At 42.3% G+C, this 15,676-nt stretch overlaps 2 protein-coding genes across 5 annotated transcripts in view; one reads left to right on the top strand and one right to left on the bottom strand.

Annotated features, from left to right (window-relative positions):
* Positions 1 to 1,954: 1,954 nt before the first annotated feature.
* Positions 1,955 to 14,198, bottom strand: ALG11 (ALG11 alpha-1,2-mannosyltransferase). Of its 3 annotated transcripts, XM_043477692.1 has the most exons (4): positions 14,057 to 14,198; positions 10,415 to 10,645; positions 6,775 to 7,706; positions 1,955 to 4,318 (listed from the first exon to the last, which is right to left on the bottom strand). In XM_043477692.1, exons 1-4 carry the CDS (start codon positions 14,098 to 14,100, stop codon positions 4,026 to 4,028), a joined length of 1,500 nt encoding a protein of 499 aa, XP_043333627.1. In that variant the 5' UTR covers positions 14,101 to 14,198; the 3' UTR covers positions 1,955 to 4,025. The 3 variants fall into 3 exon arrangements, with proteins under 3 accessions (XP_043333627.1, XP_043333629.1, XP_043333628.1); XM_043477694.1 differs by lacking the exon at positions 14,057 to 14,198 and having other exon boundaries at positions 6,775 to 7,423; positions 10,415 to 10,547; XM_043477693.1 differs by lacking the exon at positions 14,057 to 14,198 and having other exon boundaries at positions 10,411 to 10,544.
* A 163-nt stretch (positions 14,199 to 14,361) lies between these two features.
* The window catches only part of ATP7B (ATPase copper transporting beta), a 78,975-nt gene continuing 77,660 nt past the window's right edge, over positions 14,362 to 15,676 (top strand). Inside the window, exons 1-2 of one of the 2 annotated variants that reach the window (XM_043477689.1) lie at positions 14,362 to 14,497; positions 15,120 to 15,224. In XM_043477689.1, coding sequence (XP_043333624.1) covers positions 15,171 to 15,224 — 54 coding nt within the window. In that variant the 5' untranslated portion in view covers positions 14,362 to 14,497; positions 15,120 to 15,170. Of the gene's footprint in view, positions 14,758 to 15,119; positions 15,225 to 15,676 lie in introns of both variants that reach the window. The other variant, XM_043477688.1, reaches the window with a different exon arrangement.

Genomic DNA, 15,676 nt, shown 5'->3' with positions numbered 1-15,676 from the left:
GCAGCCTCTCTCTAGACGCTGGAAAAGCTTTCACCCCAAAAGCCTGCCAAAGGAATGCAGCCCTGCCAACACCTTGATTTTAGCCTCATGAAATCCACTTTAGACTTCTGACTGACAGAACTGTAAGATAATACATTTTTGTTGTTTTTAACTAAGTTTGTGGTCATTTGTTGTTAGTGATGGAAAACTAATATACAGACTCATTCATTTAAAATAATAATCTGTTATTTTATAAAACCATGATTTTTGACATTTTTTAGGGTATGCTGAATATGCTTTTTTGAAGCTGATGTTGACACTGATGGAAGTAAGGTAACTGAGCAAGGAAAGAATCATTTTAGTGTCTCACTGAATTATTTTCTAATAGTTTCAAGTGTATAAACTTCTGGAAGGCAGGGACTGTATCTAGTCTTTATTTCTCATGATGGTCTTTTTTATATATAGTGGTTAGCCCAGTGCCAGAAATGTTTAACTGAAAAATGCTAATGCAATTTCTTATTAAGACTGTAAGCTCTTTGAGACAGGAACCTAGACTTCAACTTTTTTTTTGTATTAATTATAACAATCCCAGTGTTGAACATGTGTCTGGAGCTTAGTAGATACTCTGATTTATTGTATCTGCTGTTATGAAGGACAGAGTGGTTGTAGCTAAGTGATAGAATTCTGACTGCAATATCTGGTCTTTGATGAAAGTAAAACTAAAATGGCACATTGATACACTGCAAAACCAAGAAAACAAAGAAATTATTGATCACACTTGCATGTTTTCAGAATAAATTGTTAGAAAAAAAACAGGTGTCTCAGTAACTATGTATGTATCTATCAACTTGATCATTCTTTAAATGGTACCAAGAATATCAACCCTTAACTTCCCTTCTAAGTGTCTTGTAATAGTTATGTGTGATCCAAGTGCGCACACAGCACTAGACCACTGGAACGGATGCTTCTCTAAAGCCAAGGGCGGCCTTAATTAGGGCGGGGAAAGAGGATAAGAGTCCGCAAAGGACAGTGGAGACGAAGGGTAAATCATAGGGGCCTGATTTGACTCTGGAAATACGCACAGCCTCTGGTTGTGGTTTAATGGATGTAACTACAGTTGTTTTACAATGTTGTTAGTTTCTGCAGTACAGCAAAGTCTATCAGCTACACATATGCGTAAATCCACTCTTTTTAAGATTCTTTCCCCATGTAGGCCATTGTAGAGTACTGACTAAAGTTCCCTGTGCTATATGGTAGGTTATTAGTTATCTGTATTTTATATACAGTGGTGTGGAAAGTACCTTTTTCATTGTACCCACTGACAGGCTTAGACACACTTTCACGTACTTATTCATGTCATAGTTCTGGAGTCTAGGGTCCATCAGTATAATTAAATACACAATATTCTGAAAGTGCTGATAATCACACTGGCCCCCATCTCGTCATTTTGTCTAGAATATGACTTTGGAAATTATCCTGGAAATTATTAAAGTGTATGAAGCTCTGCAGTATTTTACATGTCTGAAATATTCATTTAAAAAATCTATTAAATCTGACCATCTACTTTCCTTGTGGGTACATGAGACAAGATAGTTTTTGTTTTGCCTTTAAAAACTTTTTTTCTTTAAAAAATATTCTTGGCGCGGGTACTTGGAAATAGTAGTGGTGGTTTATTTGCTAAGTTGTGTCTGACTCTTGCAACCCCATGGACTGTAGCCTGCCAGGTTCCTCTCTGTCCATGAGATTCTCCAGCCAAGAATACTGGAGTGGGTTGCCATTTCAGCAGGTAATAAATAATTCACAACTGAGAGACTATGTGAGGGGTGGGAGACTATGTGAACTGGGAGACTATAATGGCACGATACTGGTTAAAGAAAGACAATAAAACCACTTCTTTTAATCGTATTTAGATACAAATAGAATTTGTAGTTATTAAATGTATATTTAAGATACAACTAGATTACTATACAAAGAATATGTAAATATAGTTTATTATGCACAACTAGAAATAAAATGTGAATCACCAGTGCTGTGGGTTCAAAACAGCATGTTTGGACCATGAAAAGCAACATCTTATCAGAATCAAAACTCAGTTTCTCCACAGACAGTAGCTTTGTCATTCTTCATATCAGGTATTCAGAAACAAACATTTACTACTGCATTAGGAACACTGAAGGAGAACACGCTAACATATGCACATTGTATTTTTAGTGAAATGCTTGTGATAAATGAAAACCATTTTGAAGAAAGGAGTTTAAATAATATTTTGTGAAATTTCAGAATCCTTTCTTCCTTTACTACATCCTCTACTTTTGCTCTGTTCATTTTATCTTTAGTCCCATGATTTTCCTTGGGTGGATGGGTAGGCTGAGTGGGCAGTGGTCATGGATCTTATCTCAAAGAAGAATAATAAGAGAAGGAAAAGCACTGAGCTTTTTACATCCAGGTGATAATCCTGATTGTCATTAAATACCTCTGGGATACTGATGGAACTGAAGCTCTTTACCTTGTTCCTCTCTGTAAATTTGAAAATAAGAGAAACGAGACTAGGGCTCCTTCCAGCTCCAGTTTCCACCAGTTTTTCTTTTCTAAACTGAATAATCTCCAGCACAAGGCTACTCTGGTACGTCAACATCCCTGGACTCTGTTTTGGTGCTTTTTGGTCTGATGACAGAAGAGGGCCTGCAGACAACAAATCAACGATGTAACTGTAAGCAGATAATGAAGCTGGCTGACTCCATGAATGGACAAGAGGCGACTGGAAAGGAAAAGTTTACCTCTTTCATATGCCCCTGAGACGAAGATGTGTAAGACTATGAAGGTCAGTTCACTGCACTAGAAGGAACTGATTATGTGTGGAGCAAATGCTGAAAGTTGTAGCTCTCAATAACCATATCTGCACACACATATATTCATTTTTCCATGCTGGTTACCAGTTATTCAGGATAAAAGTCCTGTTAAATTATACTGACTCCTAGTTACTGGCTTAGTAACAAGAATTTACCTAGGGCCATAATGCACTGATAAAGATAGGAGTACAGAAGACATTTACCACATATTGTTACCTTTAATTAAAGTAACTTCATAATTTTTAAAGTACTTTCACATACCTTCCGTGTTTTGTTTTCATTACAATTATGAAAGGCAGTGAGGACAGCCAATACAGCTCCAGGTTACAGGGAAAGAAGTTGAGACTCAGAAAAATTAAGGAGCAGCTTTTGCATCAAAAGGTCAGACGTTTGTAGATGACGAAGCTGAGGTCAGGTCCAGCTACTCTTCCTGCTAGTCCGGTGCTCTATGCAAACTGCCACCTCGTCACCTTACAACGCATGATGCTGATTAGAGACCATGTGGATGGTTCCCCATTTACATCATCACCATCTGAAAAATAACTTATTGCGATGTTCTGACCTCTTAAATGACTTTAAAAAGTACTAATCAATTATCAGTCATCCATTTTTTTTCAACATTTCTGTTTTTTCTAAAAGGAAATTCTCTTTCCTAGTTTCTAAAGTAACCTGACAAATAGAATTTTTAAAATAATGAATTATACCAAAATTAAAATTGTTTCTTTTCTTTCAGAATTTGAGCCCAAACCCTAATCTAAAATTTTTACATTTACACTATATAAGGTTACCTTTCCCATTTAGGTAATTCTGCCTTTTTCCATTGAAATAAATACCTTAGCTATATGTACATACTGCTGAGGGCCTTGCTTATGGATAAGCAAGGGCCTTGCGTAAGCATCAATTCAGTTCAGTTCAGTTGCTCAGTCGTGTCCGACTCTTTGCGACCCCATGGACTGCAGCACGCCAAGCCTGTCCATCACCAACTCCCAGAGTTTTCTCAAACTCATGTCCATTGAGTCAGTGATGCCATCCAACCATCTCATCCTCTGTCTTCCCCTTTTCCTCCTGCATTCAATCTTTCCCAGCATCAGGGTCTTTTCAAAAGAGTCAGGATAAGACTAACTTTATCACAACAAGGAATGAATTTAGAAAAATACTAACATATGAAGGTATCCAACCATTTTATACAAAACATCTTTAATCTGTACAGGTGTGGCATTTTTGGAATAATCGTTCCACAGACGATAGGAATGTCTCTTCAAACTCCTGATCGGAGAATCTGCTTACAGACGCACGGGCACTGTTTCTGATTTGGAGCCTCTGTTCCGCAGACATAGAAAGAATATGAACCATAGTCTCAGCATAGGCCTCTTCACTTTCAGCTAGGAATCCAGTCCTCTCGCCGTGGTGAGGAACAACAATGTCAAGCTTCGGGCCCCCCGAATTGTGTGCGAGGACAATCGTGCCGGCTGCCATACACTCAACAATTCCTAAGGAACAGAAATCAAGTCTTTTAAGTCTCTGAATGTGCTTATAAGAACAAAGACGAGCAGAACCCTTTACAAATTTAAAAAGACTCAAGCAATTTAAGTAAATGCCTGTGTCTCTCCAAATTTACTCATTTAATTTCTCTGGTGCAAAATAAAATGTAAGTTTTTCAGTTTTCAAGGCTTCATAATAATGCTGCTTTGTTCTTTATTAAAACAGACAAGTAGTCGCAAGAATTGTCTTAAAAAAAAACTTGCAGATAATAAAAAAAAGACTGGAGAATGTTATTAGCAAGATGGTAGATAATGGATATTAAAAGATAAAAGGTGTAAAAAAAGATTAAAAAAAAAAAAAAAAAACCCAGTATGTTAACAGTTCAAATTACAGCACTAGGAGAAAAAAAGGAAGAAAGTAAGCCATCTTAGTGACACATTCTAAGTAAGGCTGGTGTTTATGTTACTGTTTGGATTTCTGGCAAATTTGAGAGAATTATGTGCCCAAAAGCAGCACTGAACTATATCAAAGTTTTGGTTAGTCTCTGCCAGTGATATAGCTGAGGATATAAATCTGGCCTGCCTTTCTTACCCATGTTTCTAGAAAGAACTAAGCCCTTCAGCAAATGATTTAGGTGACTGCTTTCTTACTTCTCCAAAGGAAGGTACAGAGCTGCTATCATCCTAAACACACGGGAGAAAAATGAAACCATCACAACTCTCTTCAACACTGGTGAAATCTCTACAGAACAGAATCTTCTGGTAATGCTTTGATTTGAACTCTTATTTGAAAAATATGAATTACACCATTCTCTGTTCAAGGCTGCGTACCATTCCTCTATACTTAGACAAAGTCTTAAGAGACTTTGACCTCATCAGTCTTACCCTCTCCAGAAACTTCCACTTCTCCCTCTCTACTGGCCCTTCCTATCAGCACTTAAGCTAGTTCAAACTCATAAAAGCAAAGCCCCTGTGAGTGCGTGCACACACACCCACCCTCTCTCCAAGTCACACGCCGTCCCCTGGCACTGTCTCTCCTTCCGTCTCTGTTTTGCAGATAGCTCTGGGCCAGCGTGGTCTGAGCTCACCAGCTCCGCCGGCTCACCAGTACTCGGGGCTCCCTCACCGCCCCCAGCCCTCTGCCCACTGCTCCACTGACACCACTCTCACCCAGGGCGCCCACCACATCTTCATCTCGCCCAGCATCTCAGCAGCACTGAAATCTTCGCTGTTCTCCTTCTCCCCTCAACCCTTTCCTCTCGTAGTTTCCACGACTGCTCTGCCTGGTGTTCCCCCTCTTCTCCTTCGCTAGCCGCTCTTCTGCCAACTTGTGACCTGTCGCTGTTACACTCCGGGCAGCCTCTGGCTCTCCAGACTCTCCCGTGCCATCCTGGCCACGGCCACAGGGCTGCGGTCACTCACTGGACAAGTCCTCACTCTGTTCCCAGGTCAGGCCCCTCCCCTTACTTCAGACTCACACGTGCTACAGCTGCTGGACATACACTCACACGTCCCACAGCCAATTCCCCTCCACGTGTGCGAGACTCAGCGCCTCACCGGCCTCTGCTCTTGGCTGCCTCTCGGGGTGAAAGTCTCCACCCTTAACACGGTCGTCCAAACCCAACACCTGAGGCCATTCCAATAGAGCATCAAATAATAAAAGAACCACCAGAATCAATAGAAGAATCAAAAAAGTGACTGGGAAAAGCCCACCTGGGGACAGAGGTTCTCAGCTCCTGGGGCACAACAGAACCACCCGAGAGGCTTTACCGCATCTCCGCCTGTGCCCACCCAGGGATCCTGATGTGGCCCCTGGGTGGGGGGCTAGGATGAGGCCCAGGGATCTAAACCAGCACACAGACGGGGTGCAGTGTGGAGAGAAATGTGGGAGTTAAGAGCGCTGTGGGCGCTGTCTGGATTAGAATCTGCCCTCTTCTATTACTGTGGGACTGGGCAAGTTCTAAACTCTCTGTGTCGTTGATAAGATGGAAGTGACCATAATATCTATAAAGTCCTAGAGAGGATTAAATCAGATAATACTTGTAAAGACCTTGAAAGTAACCACCATACAGTGAGTGGTCAAAAAATATGATCATTGGTTAAATGTTTTGTGTTAGGTTGCTCAGTCATGTCTGACTCTTTGTGACCCCATGGACTGTAGCCCGCCAGGCTCCTCTGTCCAAGGAATTCTCCAGGCAAGAATACTGGAGTGGGTTGCCATGCCCTTCTCCAGATCTTTCTGACCCAGGGATCAAACCCAGGTCTCCCGCCCTGGGGGCAGATTCTTTAACGTCTGAGCCAGGAGGGTATATGTTTTACAGGGTCTCAAATAAGGAACATGCACTTGGTGGACTCTGGGAAGAGACAGGGGACTGGATGAAATCAGAGTACAATTATTTTTTCAAAACCACCGAAAATGTGTTATCTCATCTCACCACCACAAATTGTTTACAGCACAAACTCACCAATCCCAAAATGCTCGTTCCACATGGTATGCAGACCAATTGTTGCTTCAGACAAGTAATTCTTTAACTCATCAAACGGAATGTTTATTTTAAATTCCACGTCTTCTTGAACTCCGAGGTCCTCAGCAAGCCTTCTCAGTTGGTTTACCCTGAGTTCATCATCTTGGTTACGACAACCTCCGATGAGCACAAGTTTAAGTGGAGGAAGAGATTCACTCTCCTTCTTATTCAACAATTTAGCAAAGGCTCTGATCTGCAAAGGATGGTTCTTTTCAGGCCTGAACTGGCCAACTGAAACCAGTAAGTGTTCCGAGGTTGCCTTCTCCTCATGTAAGGGAAGATCCAAGAATGTCTGTACATCACAAGGTGGATAAACAATATTAGTGCAGTTCCCAACCTTCCACAGTGAGAGAATATGGTTCAGTGTCCAAGAAGAATTGACCATGACGATGTCACTGCAAGAACCAACAAGCCCATACATAAAAGCAAATAAATAGTAGTAGATGAGCTTTACTTTGCTGAGAAAAGGATTCCTGGTAATGAAGGCTGCGTTGTTAAATCCCACATTCTGATTCTTCACGACGGAGAGCATGTCCGTGCTGATGGTGGGGTAATGAACGTAGCTTCCAACTCGGCAACCACCTAGATACTTAAACAGAGGAAGTGTGAAAGCGTAGCCCATTGAATCAATGTAAACATCAGGAACACACTGCATCAGAGCTTCCCAGCCCAGGAAAATGGATCCCAGACTTTGGCCCAGCAGTGTGAAATGAGGATAGAGTGAATCTTCCACAAGGTAGCGCTTCCTTAAGAAAACAAACTTCACTGGGCGAGTTAACCTGATGTTAAATCTTCTGAAAGCACCTTCCAGTATTTGTTGGCCACTGACGTCGGCATCGCCAGTATAAACAACATAAAGTGCTTCTGGATACCTAAAATAAGGTAAGAATTTCAGTAGTTTAGGTGAAAACAAGCAAAGCATTGTAGATCATTTTTCTCATGATCATAAACAAGCTTATTTTCAGACTAAAAAAAAATGTTTTCCACTGATTTTAAGACTCCACTCTACCTGGGTCTTTCACTGCCCTACAACTAAAACGTTAGTCGTCCAAAGGAAACTTCTAGTTCTTTGCTATTCCCTCTACTAAGGGTTTTGCATATAGCAGACATCAACAAAATAGCTGATTTATAAATGAGGCATTTTCATTCTTAAGAAATGTTCAAAAATGTTATTTTGAGAACTTTCTCAGTATTAAAATGATGATTTAGCCTGTGCTCAGTCACGTTCAACTCTTTGCAACCCCAAGGACTATAGCCTGCCAGGCTCCCTGTCCATGAAATTTTCCAAGCAAGAATACTGGAGTGGGTTGCCATTTCCTTGTCCGGGGGATCTTCCTGAACCAGGAATCGAACCCACATCTCCTGCATCTCCTGCACTGTCAAGAGGATTCTTTACCACTGAGCCGGTAATAGAATATTAATAAAATATTCATAAACAAGAGTTAACATTCACAAAAGGTAGTTAACATTCACTAAAAGTATCTTTGAGGAGGGCATGGCAACCCACTCCAGTATTCTTGCCTGGAGCACCCCCAGTGACAGAGGAGCCTACAGTCCATGAGGTTGCACAGTCAGACATGACCGAGCGACTGAGCACAGCACAGCACACAGGTACCTTCAGACAGGATCATAAATGCTAAAGCATTACTCAGGGATTTTTTTTGTCCTATCATCTCTTTATTTATTTTTAACTTTTTATTTTGTACTTCGGTATAGCTAATTAACAATGTTGTGACAGTTTCACGTGAACAGTGAAGGGACTCAGCCATACAAACACATGTATCCATTCTCCCCCAAACTCCGCTCCCATCCAGGCTGCCACGTAACATTTACTCAGGGTTTTAATCTGAGAAATGCACAAAGGTTTTAAAAGCTGGGCCTTGAGCCTGCATCACAATTATATATAATGAAAATATGGAAAAACACCTTCTTGTGATTTTAACACTTTGGCCGCACTCTGGTTGTATTTACAATTATTCTCTGAGTCATACAGAGAATGGGGAGACTGAATGAAAATCCAGTGTCCTGGATCTCGCGTTGAGTCAAGAAAGATTTGTAGGAACTAACTAAGGAGAAACAGGTTGTTTCAGGAAAAAAAGGAACACTAGATGAAAAGACAAGGAATCTTAAAAAGGTATGTGCCCCGAGTTCAGTAGGCTAGAGCAAAGTATGTGTTAGAGGGGTGAGGAGAGATGAGAGACAAAAAGTGGCAAGAGAAAGATGCAAAAGCATCTTCCATGTCGTACTCATTATTTGGATTTTTGTTTGTTTGCTTGTTAGTGAGCTGGAGGAGTAACAGGGGTTGCGGGTGAATATGAGTACAAATCTCCTGACACCTGACCACTGCTCTCACAAGTTCAGTAATCCAGAGACAAGGCTAATGCACACTGCCCTGAGAAAGAAAGAAGAGCAGGGGCTAGAGCAGGGCAGGCTTCAAGGAGGTGGGGTTAATATAGGATTTAAGAAAGTTCTCCGCATTTAGCGAGTTATGGGAGATGGCAGAGGACACACAGAAACGGTGGCTAGAAGCCAAGATGGGGCTTAGAATAGAGAAACAGAAAGCTGAGGGCATTACTCATGAGGACTTTGAAACTGAATGAAGGGTGTGTGCCAGGAAGTAGGGTCACCATGGAGAGATAACAGTCTTCCTTATATGATAAAACAATAATGGAACCTGTGTTTTGCTATGCTGTTTCGTGTGGGACTGGAGTGGGGAGAAGGAAGCCTAAAACATTAAAAGATGTGTAAAACCAAATTCTTTCTATTAAATAACATGGTACCTTACTTAAGACTGGTAATGATATCCAACTGGTAATGATACGAAAATCAGAATCAAATAGATGCTTTCATAGAGAATATTTGCTGTGTATCACCACTGACTAAAAGTATTCAAAGTATTAAAACACTCCATAGTATTTGGTCTATTTCTGTTTATTATTCAATCTCCTCCACATACCAGTTGATATATGTCTCCACAAGGTGATCAGTTATCCCCACTAAATTATGCCATAAAAGGGCAGATACTGTTTCTTTATCATATCAATGGTAAAGATAAAATTCAATGGGATATTAAAAAAAATTTATTTATTCATTTATTTTTGGTTCCACTGGGTCTTACTTGCTGCACACGGGCTTTCTCCAGCTGTGGCTAGTGGGGGCGCTATTCGTCCTTGTGGTGCATGGGCTTCTTACAGCAGCGGCTTCTCTTGTTGCAGAACACAGGCTGCAGGCATGCGGGCTTCAGTACTTGCGGCGTGGGGGCTCTGGAGCACTGGCTCGGTAAGTTGCGGCACACAGGGCTCGGTTGCTCCACAGCATGTGAGAACCTCCCAGACCATGGGTTGAACCCGTGATCCCTGCACTGGCAGGCAGATTCTCAACCTCTAGACCACCAGGGAAGCCCTTCAATAGGATCTTATAAGATAGGTCGGCATATGAAAGAAGTGGTTCCTTGCTAAAGAATAGTTTTAAAAAGGAGTCCCTGGCTAGGAATAAGGTATTAGAAAAAACACATTCTGGGTAAGGATTTCTTAAAAACAGTAATAATATACCAAATTAGCTGAGGAAGATGCATACCTACTTTTTCTGTAGAGCCCTTAAGGCACACCATAACACTCTTTCTCCTCCTCCGCCAGCATTGCAGTATGGATGGAAAAATGCAATCACCGTTTGATTTTTTCCAGTTTTGCTAGATGATGCTGACTTTTTCTTTCTCTGTACCAGCAGTCGGAAACGCCAAAGGACAATAAGTAAACACACACACAAAGTTCCAAATACGAATAGCCCGGGCAAAAGTAATGAATAAAAAAACCTGAAACGAGAGGGGAATGGTGAAAATGGATATCATGTCATTAAAAAATGGTACTGATGAACCTATTTGCAGGGCAGCAATAGAGACAAAAACATAGAGAAAAGACCTGTGGACACAGTACGGGAAGGAGAGGGTGGGACAAGTTGAGAGTGGCAGTGAAACATATACGTTACCTATGTAAAATAGCCAGCCAGTGGGAATTTGCTGTATGATGCAGGGAGCTCAACCTGGTGCTCTGTGACAACCTAGGGGGTGCGATGGGGTGGGAAGTGGAAGGGAGGTTCAAGCGGGAGGGGACATATGTATACAGATGGCTGATTCATGTATGGCAGAAACCAATACAACATTGTAAAGCAACTATCCTTCAATTAAAAATAAATAAATAAAAATAATAATAGTAAAAAATGACAGGCTACAAATTGAAGTCTAGTTTCACATAACTGTTTTATATATTAGTAGCAAAGAAAGAAAATTTTATTGCTTGTGAGTCTAACAAAATACTCAGCTATTAAAATTCTACAAATTTTACAAAATATCTAATGTCAAAAGTGCAAGTCCTCTTTAATTCCACAGCATGCTGGCAAGTCAATGTACTTTTTCTTTTTAATCAGCAGTAAACATCAATGTTGATCCACCTTTCTCCTAATTCAGTATATGTATTATGTATTAAAGGATTAAAATAAATTTAATCATTAATCTAAATAAGATATGACTGGGAATGGCATCTGACCCCAAGATGACAACACGTAATCCAAAGAAATATGTCTTCCAAATGGTGAATATTCCACAGTTCAAAGTTTGGTGAGATACTAAATCATTTATCTTCTCTCACTTCACCTCAAGTAGAACAATTTTTGAGGGAAGAGGAAACTTAGATGTCTCCAATTCTATTCTGAGTTCTATGTCTGATCTGGTTACATGACCCTGAAACCACTGCTTCCCTAAATGTTTCTGAACCTGTTACTTATTTTTTTGTTTTGTTTTGTTTTCTTAGCTGCCACGCAGCTTGGGGGATCTCTGAACACTTCCAGAAAGTGGAAGTGCGGAGTCCTGACCACTGGACTGCCAGGGAAGTCCCAGTCACTTGTTTTCTTTGAAGCAAGAGTCAATTCCTTCATTTTCCAGAAAATACCTACTAAATACCGAGTCAAAGGAATCATGGTTTGTCTGTCAGTTGTTCTTCCAAATAAGAACTGTGTCCTCTAAAAAGTATGTCTACTTCACCTTGCAATGCAGACAGTCATACAAGAGGTTTTCCTTAAGACAACTATTTTACTCCGGTATGGAGTATGTGTTCAATCCATTTTGTCATACAGAATAGTAGAAAGATATGTACTCAAGAGTTTAGATTTAACAAAATTAATAATTTTTACTGCTTCCTCAAGGACATTTTAAAGAAAAACTGGCTTTATCAAGTGCATGGAGGTGAAAAACACAATGACTACTAGTACAGTTTGAGAACACTGCCTTGATTTGTGCTAAGTAGTGGTTTTATCCACCAAGACTTTTGCACTATCAGTGCAAATGTCAACAAAACGAAAACTGTGTCCTCTAAACATTATATCTTAACATTATATAAAAATAATTTTTACTTAGAGGAGTCGCTGAAAGGGTCTTAGGGACTCTAAGGTGCCTACGAACCACAATGAACCACAATTTAAGAACCACTGCTGGGAAGAAATGGACAAAAGTTTGACAGAAGTGGTAAGACTAGCCACTTAACGTTTGGAATATATCAGTTCATGAAAGCAATATTATCTTAAACAGTTAGCTTTCCTTTCCTAGGATAAGACAAGAAGCGGTTTAATTTAAAATGTTGCTGACTCACAGAATCCAAAGATTTCCATGACATTTTCTTCAAATGACTTAAATGGGAAAATAAATGTGATAGAATTTTCAAACTGAACTATTCAACTTACAACCAGAAAAAAATCATATTAATCACTAAAGCTAACCCAGTTCTTGTTTTCAATCTGTTAGTTTCAAAGATACACATACAGCTTCTATTAAGAAATTTATCAAACATCCTACCGTACCTGTACATCAAAACTACCCACGTAGAATTTGTTTAAATGTAACTAAAATGTGTCATTAAATATTTATTCATATTTAAGCACAAGACCTTAAAAAGGTAAGTGTAATCAACAGTGAGTCATTCCATTCAGCAAAATTTTTATTTAGTCATTATCATGTGCAAAGCAGGGAGTTAAGGATATTTCAAACAGCAGAGAAGAATATGAAGGCTCTGAAAGTAGACTTTCTTGTCGGAATGTTTTAAATAATCATTACAGAATTTGAAGTAGGGGGGACAAAAGTGAAAAAGAAATAATACCTGAATTCTGGAGAGAATACATATACACTGCTATTCAGGATGCTATCATATTAATGATAAATTTTCAACCTGAACAAAAATACATAGGCGTTAAAAGAGCTGTGTAGGTAGAATACACTAAGTCTTCTGTTTTATTAGTGTAAGTCAACACACACAAAATACAGTAGTATTACAACAACAAACGTGGGAAAAGGGTCTGGGAGTTTTTCACCAAATTGTTATCAATAGTTTATCTCTGGATTGTAGCATTTCTGAAGACTTATTTTTTGCACATCTATTTCCTATTTTCTACCAAAAAAAAACCCCCACAATGTATTATCTATGCAATAAAGACAAAAAGGTAGCTTCCCTGGTGGCTCAGACGGTAAAGAATCCGCCTGCAATGCGGGAAACCTGGGTTGGATCCCTGTGTTGGGAAGATCCCCTGGAGGAGGGCATGGCAACCCACTCCAGTATTCTTGCCCGGAGGATCCCCAAGGACAGAGGAGGCTGGCGGGCTCGCAGAAAGTCGGTCACGACTGAGCAACTAAGCAGAGCACACAGGAAATATCTTATATAACTACATTTACATCAACCAGAAAAGAAATCAAAGGAAAATCAAGACGAGGACGCAACAGAAACTTGACATTAAAATGACATACATTAACAATGATAGTTTCGATGAGTGAAAGAGGGCAAACTAAGATAACAGAAGATCCGGTTTCTTCTTCACCAAAAAGAGCATGATAGAATGGAGAATGAATTCGTGGCTCAATCATAAAGGAAAATGAGGAACGAATATGAATAATTTTTAACAGGCTAATTGGAGTGAACACAAGAGAAAGAAAAAGCTAAACCAAAGAGGAAAAGCGAGCTCTGAGAGAGCAGTGAGGCAGTGAAAATAAACGCGGTAAACCGGGTCTTCAACTCAACTTTCTCGTCTATCCACAAGACCCCAAAGGGAAAGCTCACTGGCCTTGAGAAAACAGCTTAAATTCATGACAAAGAAAGCCCCTGCCCGCACACATTAGTCGCATTGGGCAGACAAGTAGCACTGCAGTATAGAAAACGCCTGCGAGCCCACACCACCCGCTCCTCACCTCAATAACTCGCACAAGAACCAACCCCTTTCAGCAGCCGCCATCTTCCGCCGACCCTCGAACTCAGGAAGCGCTTCGTCGTTCCTCTTCTCTATTGGCTCCTGAGGAACCTTGCGGCACTCCCCCCGCCCACACGGGGTCGACTGTGCACCTCAATTGGCTGCCTGTAGTAGCTTCCCACGGCCCTCCAGCCAATAGAATCTCCAAGGGAGTGGACAAGTTTTCCGCGTGGCGTCCTGGGTCCCGGCCCCCTCGTGGGCGGAGCCGTGGGGGGAGTTGGGCATGGGGAGGGCGTGGCCTGTGATGGACAGTCGGTGCACCCGCCCTCGGCCCCCTCCCCCACCGAAGCCCCCGCTCCGGCGCCCCGGCCCCTATTCTAGAGCCCCGCCGCCGGTCAGAAACCAATGGGAGGCTCTTGCGCGTCTGGGATCGATTTTCCAGGTGCGGAGTTCACAGCCGCAGCAGCTGCAGCGTTTCGGATCCGCGGCGCCCTGGAGTCAGGCGCGGAGCCCCAGAGGGAGCTGCGCGGAACGGACCCAACGGTGACCCCCGCCACGCCGCACCTTCCTGGCCGGCAGTGGGCGAGCCTGGGGATCTGCATCTCCGGCCCGGGTCTACGCGGCTCGACCTCGCTCCTTTTCTCCCTTGGCACACGCCCAAGGCTGAAGACAGACCGAGGCCAGAGCGCACCGGTCCAGGAGGTAGCGGAGATCCGTGAGGGGGGACGGGCCCGCCCTGCCTGGGTTCAACTCGGCCGAGGACACTCGGGCACCGACAGGCCCGTCTCCGGGTGTGGGCGAGGGTCTATGGGTGTGGGTGAGGGTCTCCGGGTGTGGGTGAGGGTCTCCGGCCCACCCTCCCCTCAAGCTCTGTTCCCTGCGCCCCCCAGGGCCAGGGGCGGAGTGGCGCGCGAGTTTGAATTAGCCGGTGGGGGTCGAGCTGCAGATTCCTCCTCTGAAATGCAGGTGCCGGATTGGGTTAGAACCGAACCACGAGGATGCCACCCACGGCGCGCTCCTACTCTCCCTGCGTTTTAACACCGCGCTTCTCTTCCCCTGACCAGGTGACCTTGGGCTCCGAGCTGAATCACAGAAGAAATTAGTTCCTCCGCGAGATGAAGCCAGAGGAGGAGAGACCGATTACAGATCGCGAAAAGGCCAGTCGGAGAGTGAGTTACCTTCCCGGGGTGCTGTGTGCGCACACCTGCCTGGAGGACCTTCGGCGCTCACCTACCATCCTTGCTGCGCTCGGCGCGTGGTGTGCGCGGGGGAGACTCCTCGGCGCGTGGTTTGTTAGAGAACACCCTTTAGAAAGGGCGTGCTAATAACTGATTTTCAGTAACAGTTTAAAACCCAACACTTTTCTGTTCGTCGGATGTTGAGGAGTTTGATGCTGGAGAGGTAAAGTGAGAGTTGAGTTGTTTTGTAAGATCCCTAATTGCCCAGTTCGAGTAAATTAGCTGTCCTGAAAAGTTCGTCAAGCATTGGTGCATCGACCCCTTCATGGTCTATCCAGGTCCTGTGGTGGTGTTTTGTTGTTGTTGTTGTTTGTTTTTGAAGAACTATTTTGAATTCATTTAAATTATGCAAGTAATTTAGTGTGGTCTCTTAAAAACAGGAC

This window comes from Cervus canadensis, chromosome 9, assembly GCF_019320065.1.
Source record: "Cervus canadensis isolate Bull #8, Minnesota chromosome 9, ASM1932006v1, whole genome shotgun sequence".
Taxonomy (NCBI): Eukaryota; Metazoa; Chordata; class Mammalia; order Artiodactyla; family Cervidae; genus Cervus; species Cervus canadensis.
This window is presented reverse-complemented; position numbering and strand designations above follow the sequence as displayed.

Excerpts from the sequence above, each read along its gene's own strand:
- ALG11 (XM_043477692.1), bottom strand. The coding sequence starts at position 14,100 with ATGGCGGCTGCTGAAAGGGGTTGGTTCTTGTGCGAGTTATTGAG. Across the intron at positions 7,707-10,414 it reads TTAAGGGCTCTACAGAAAAA|GTATCCAGAAGCACTTTATG; the intron begins GTAGGTATGCAT and ends ACCTTATTTTAG. Across the intron at positions 4,319-6,774 it reads GAACGAGCATTTTGGGATTG|GAATTGTTGAGTGTATGGCA; the intron begins GTGAGTTTGTGC and ends TCTGTTCCTTAG.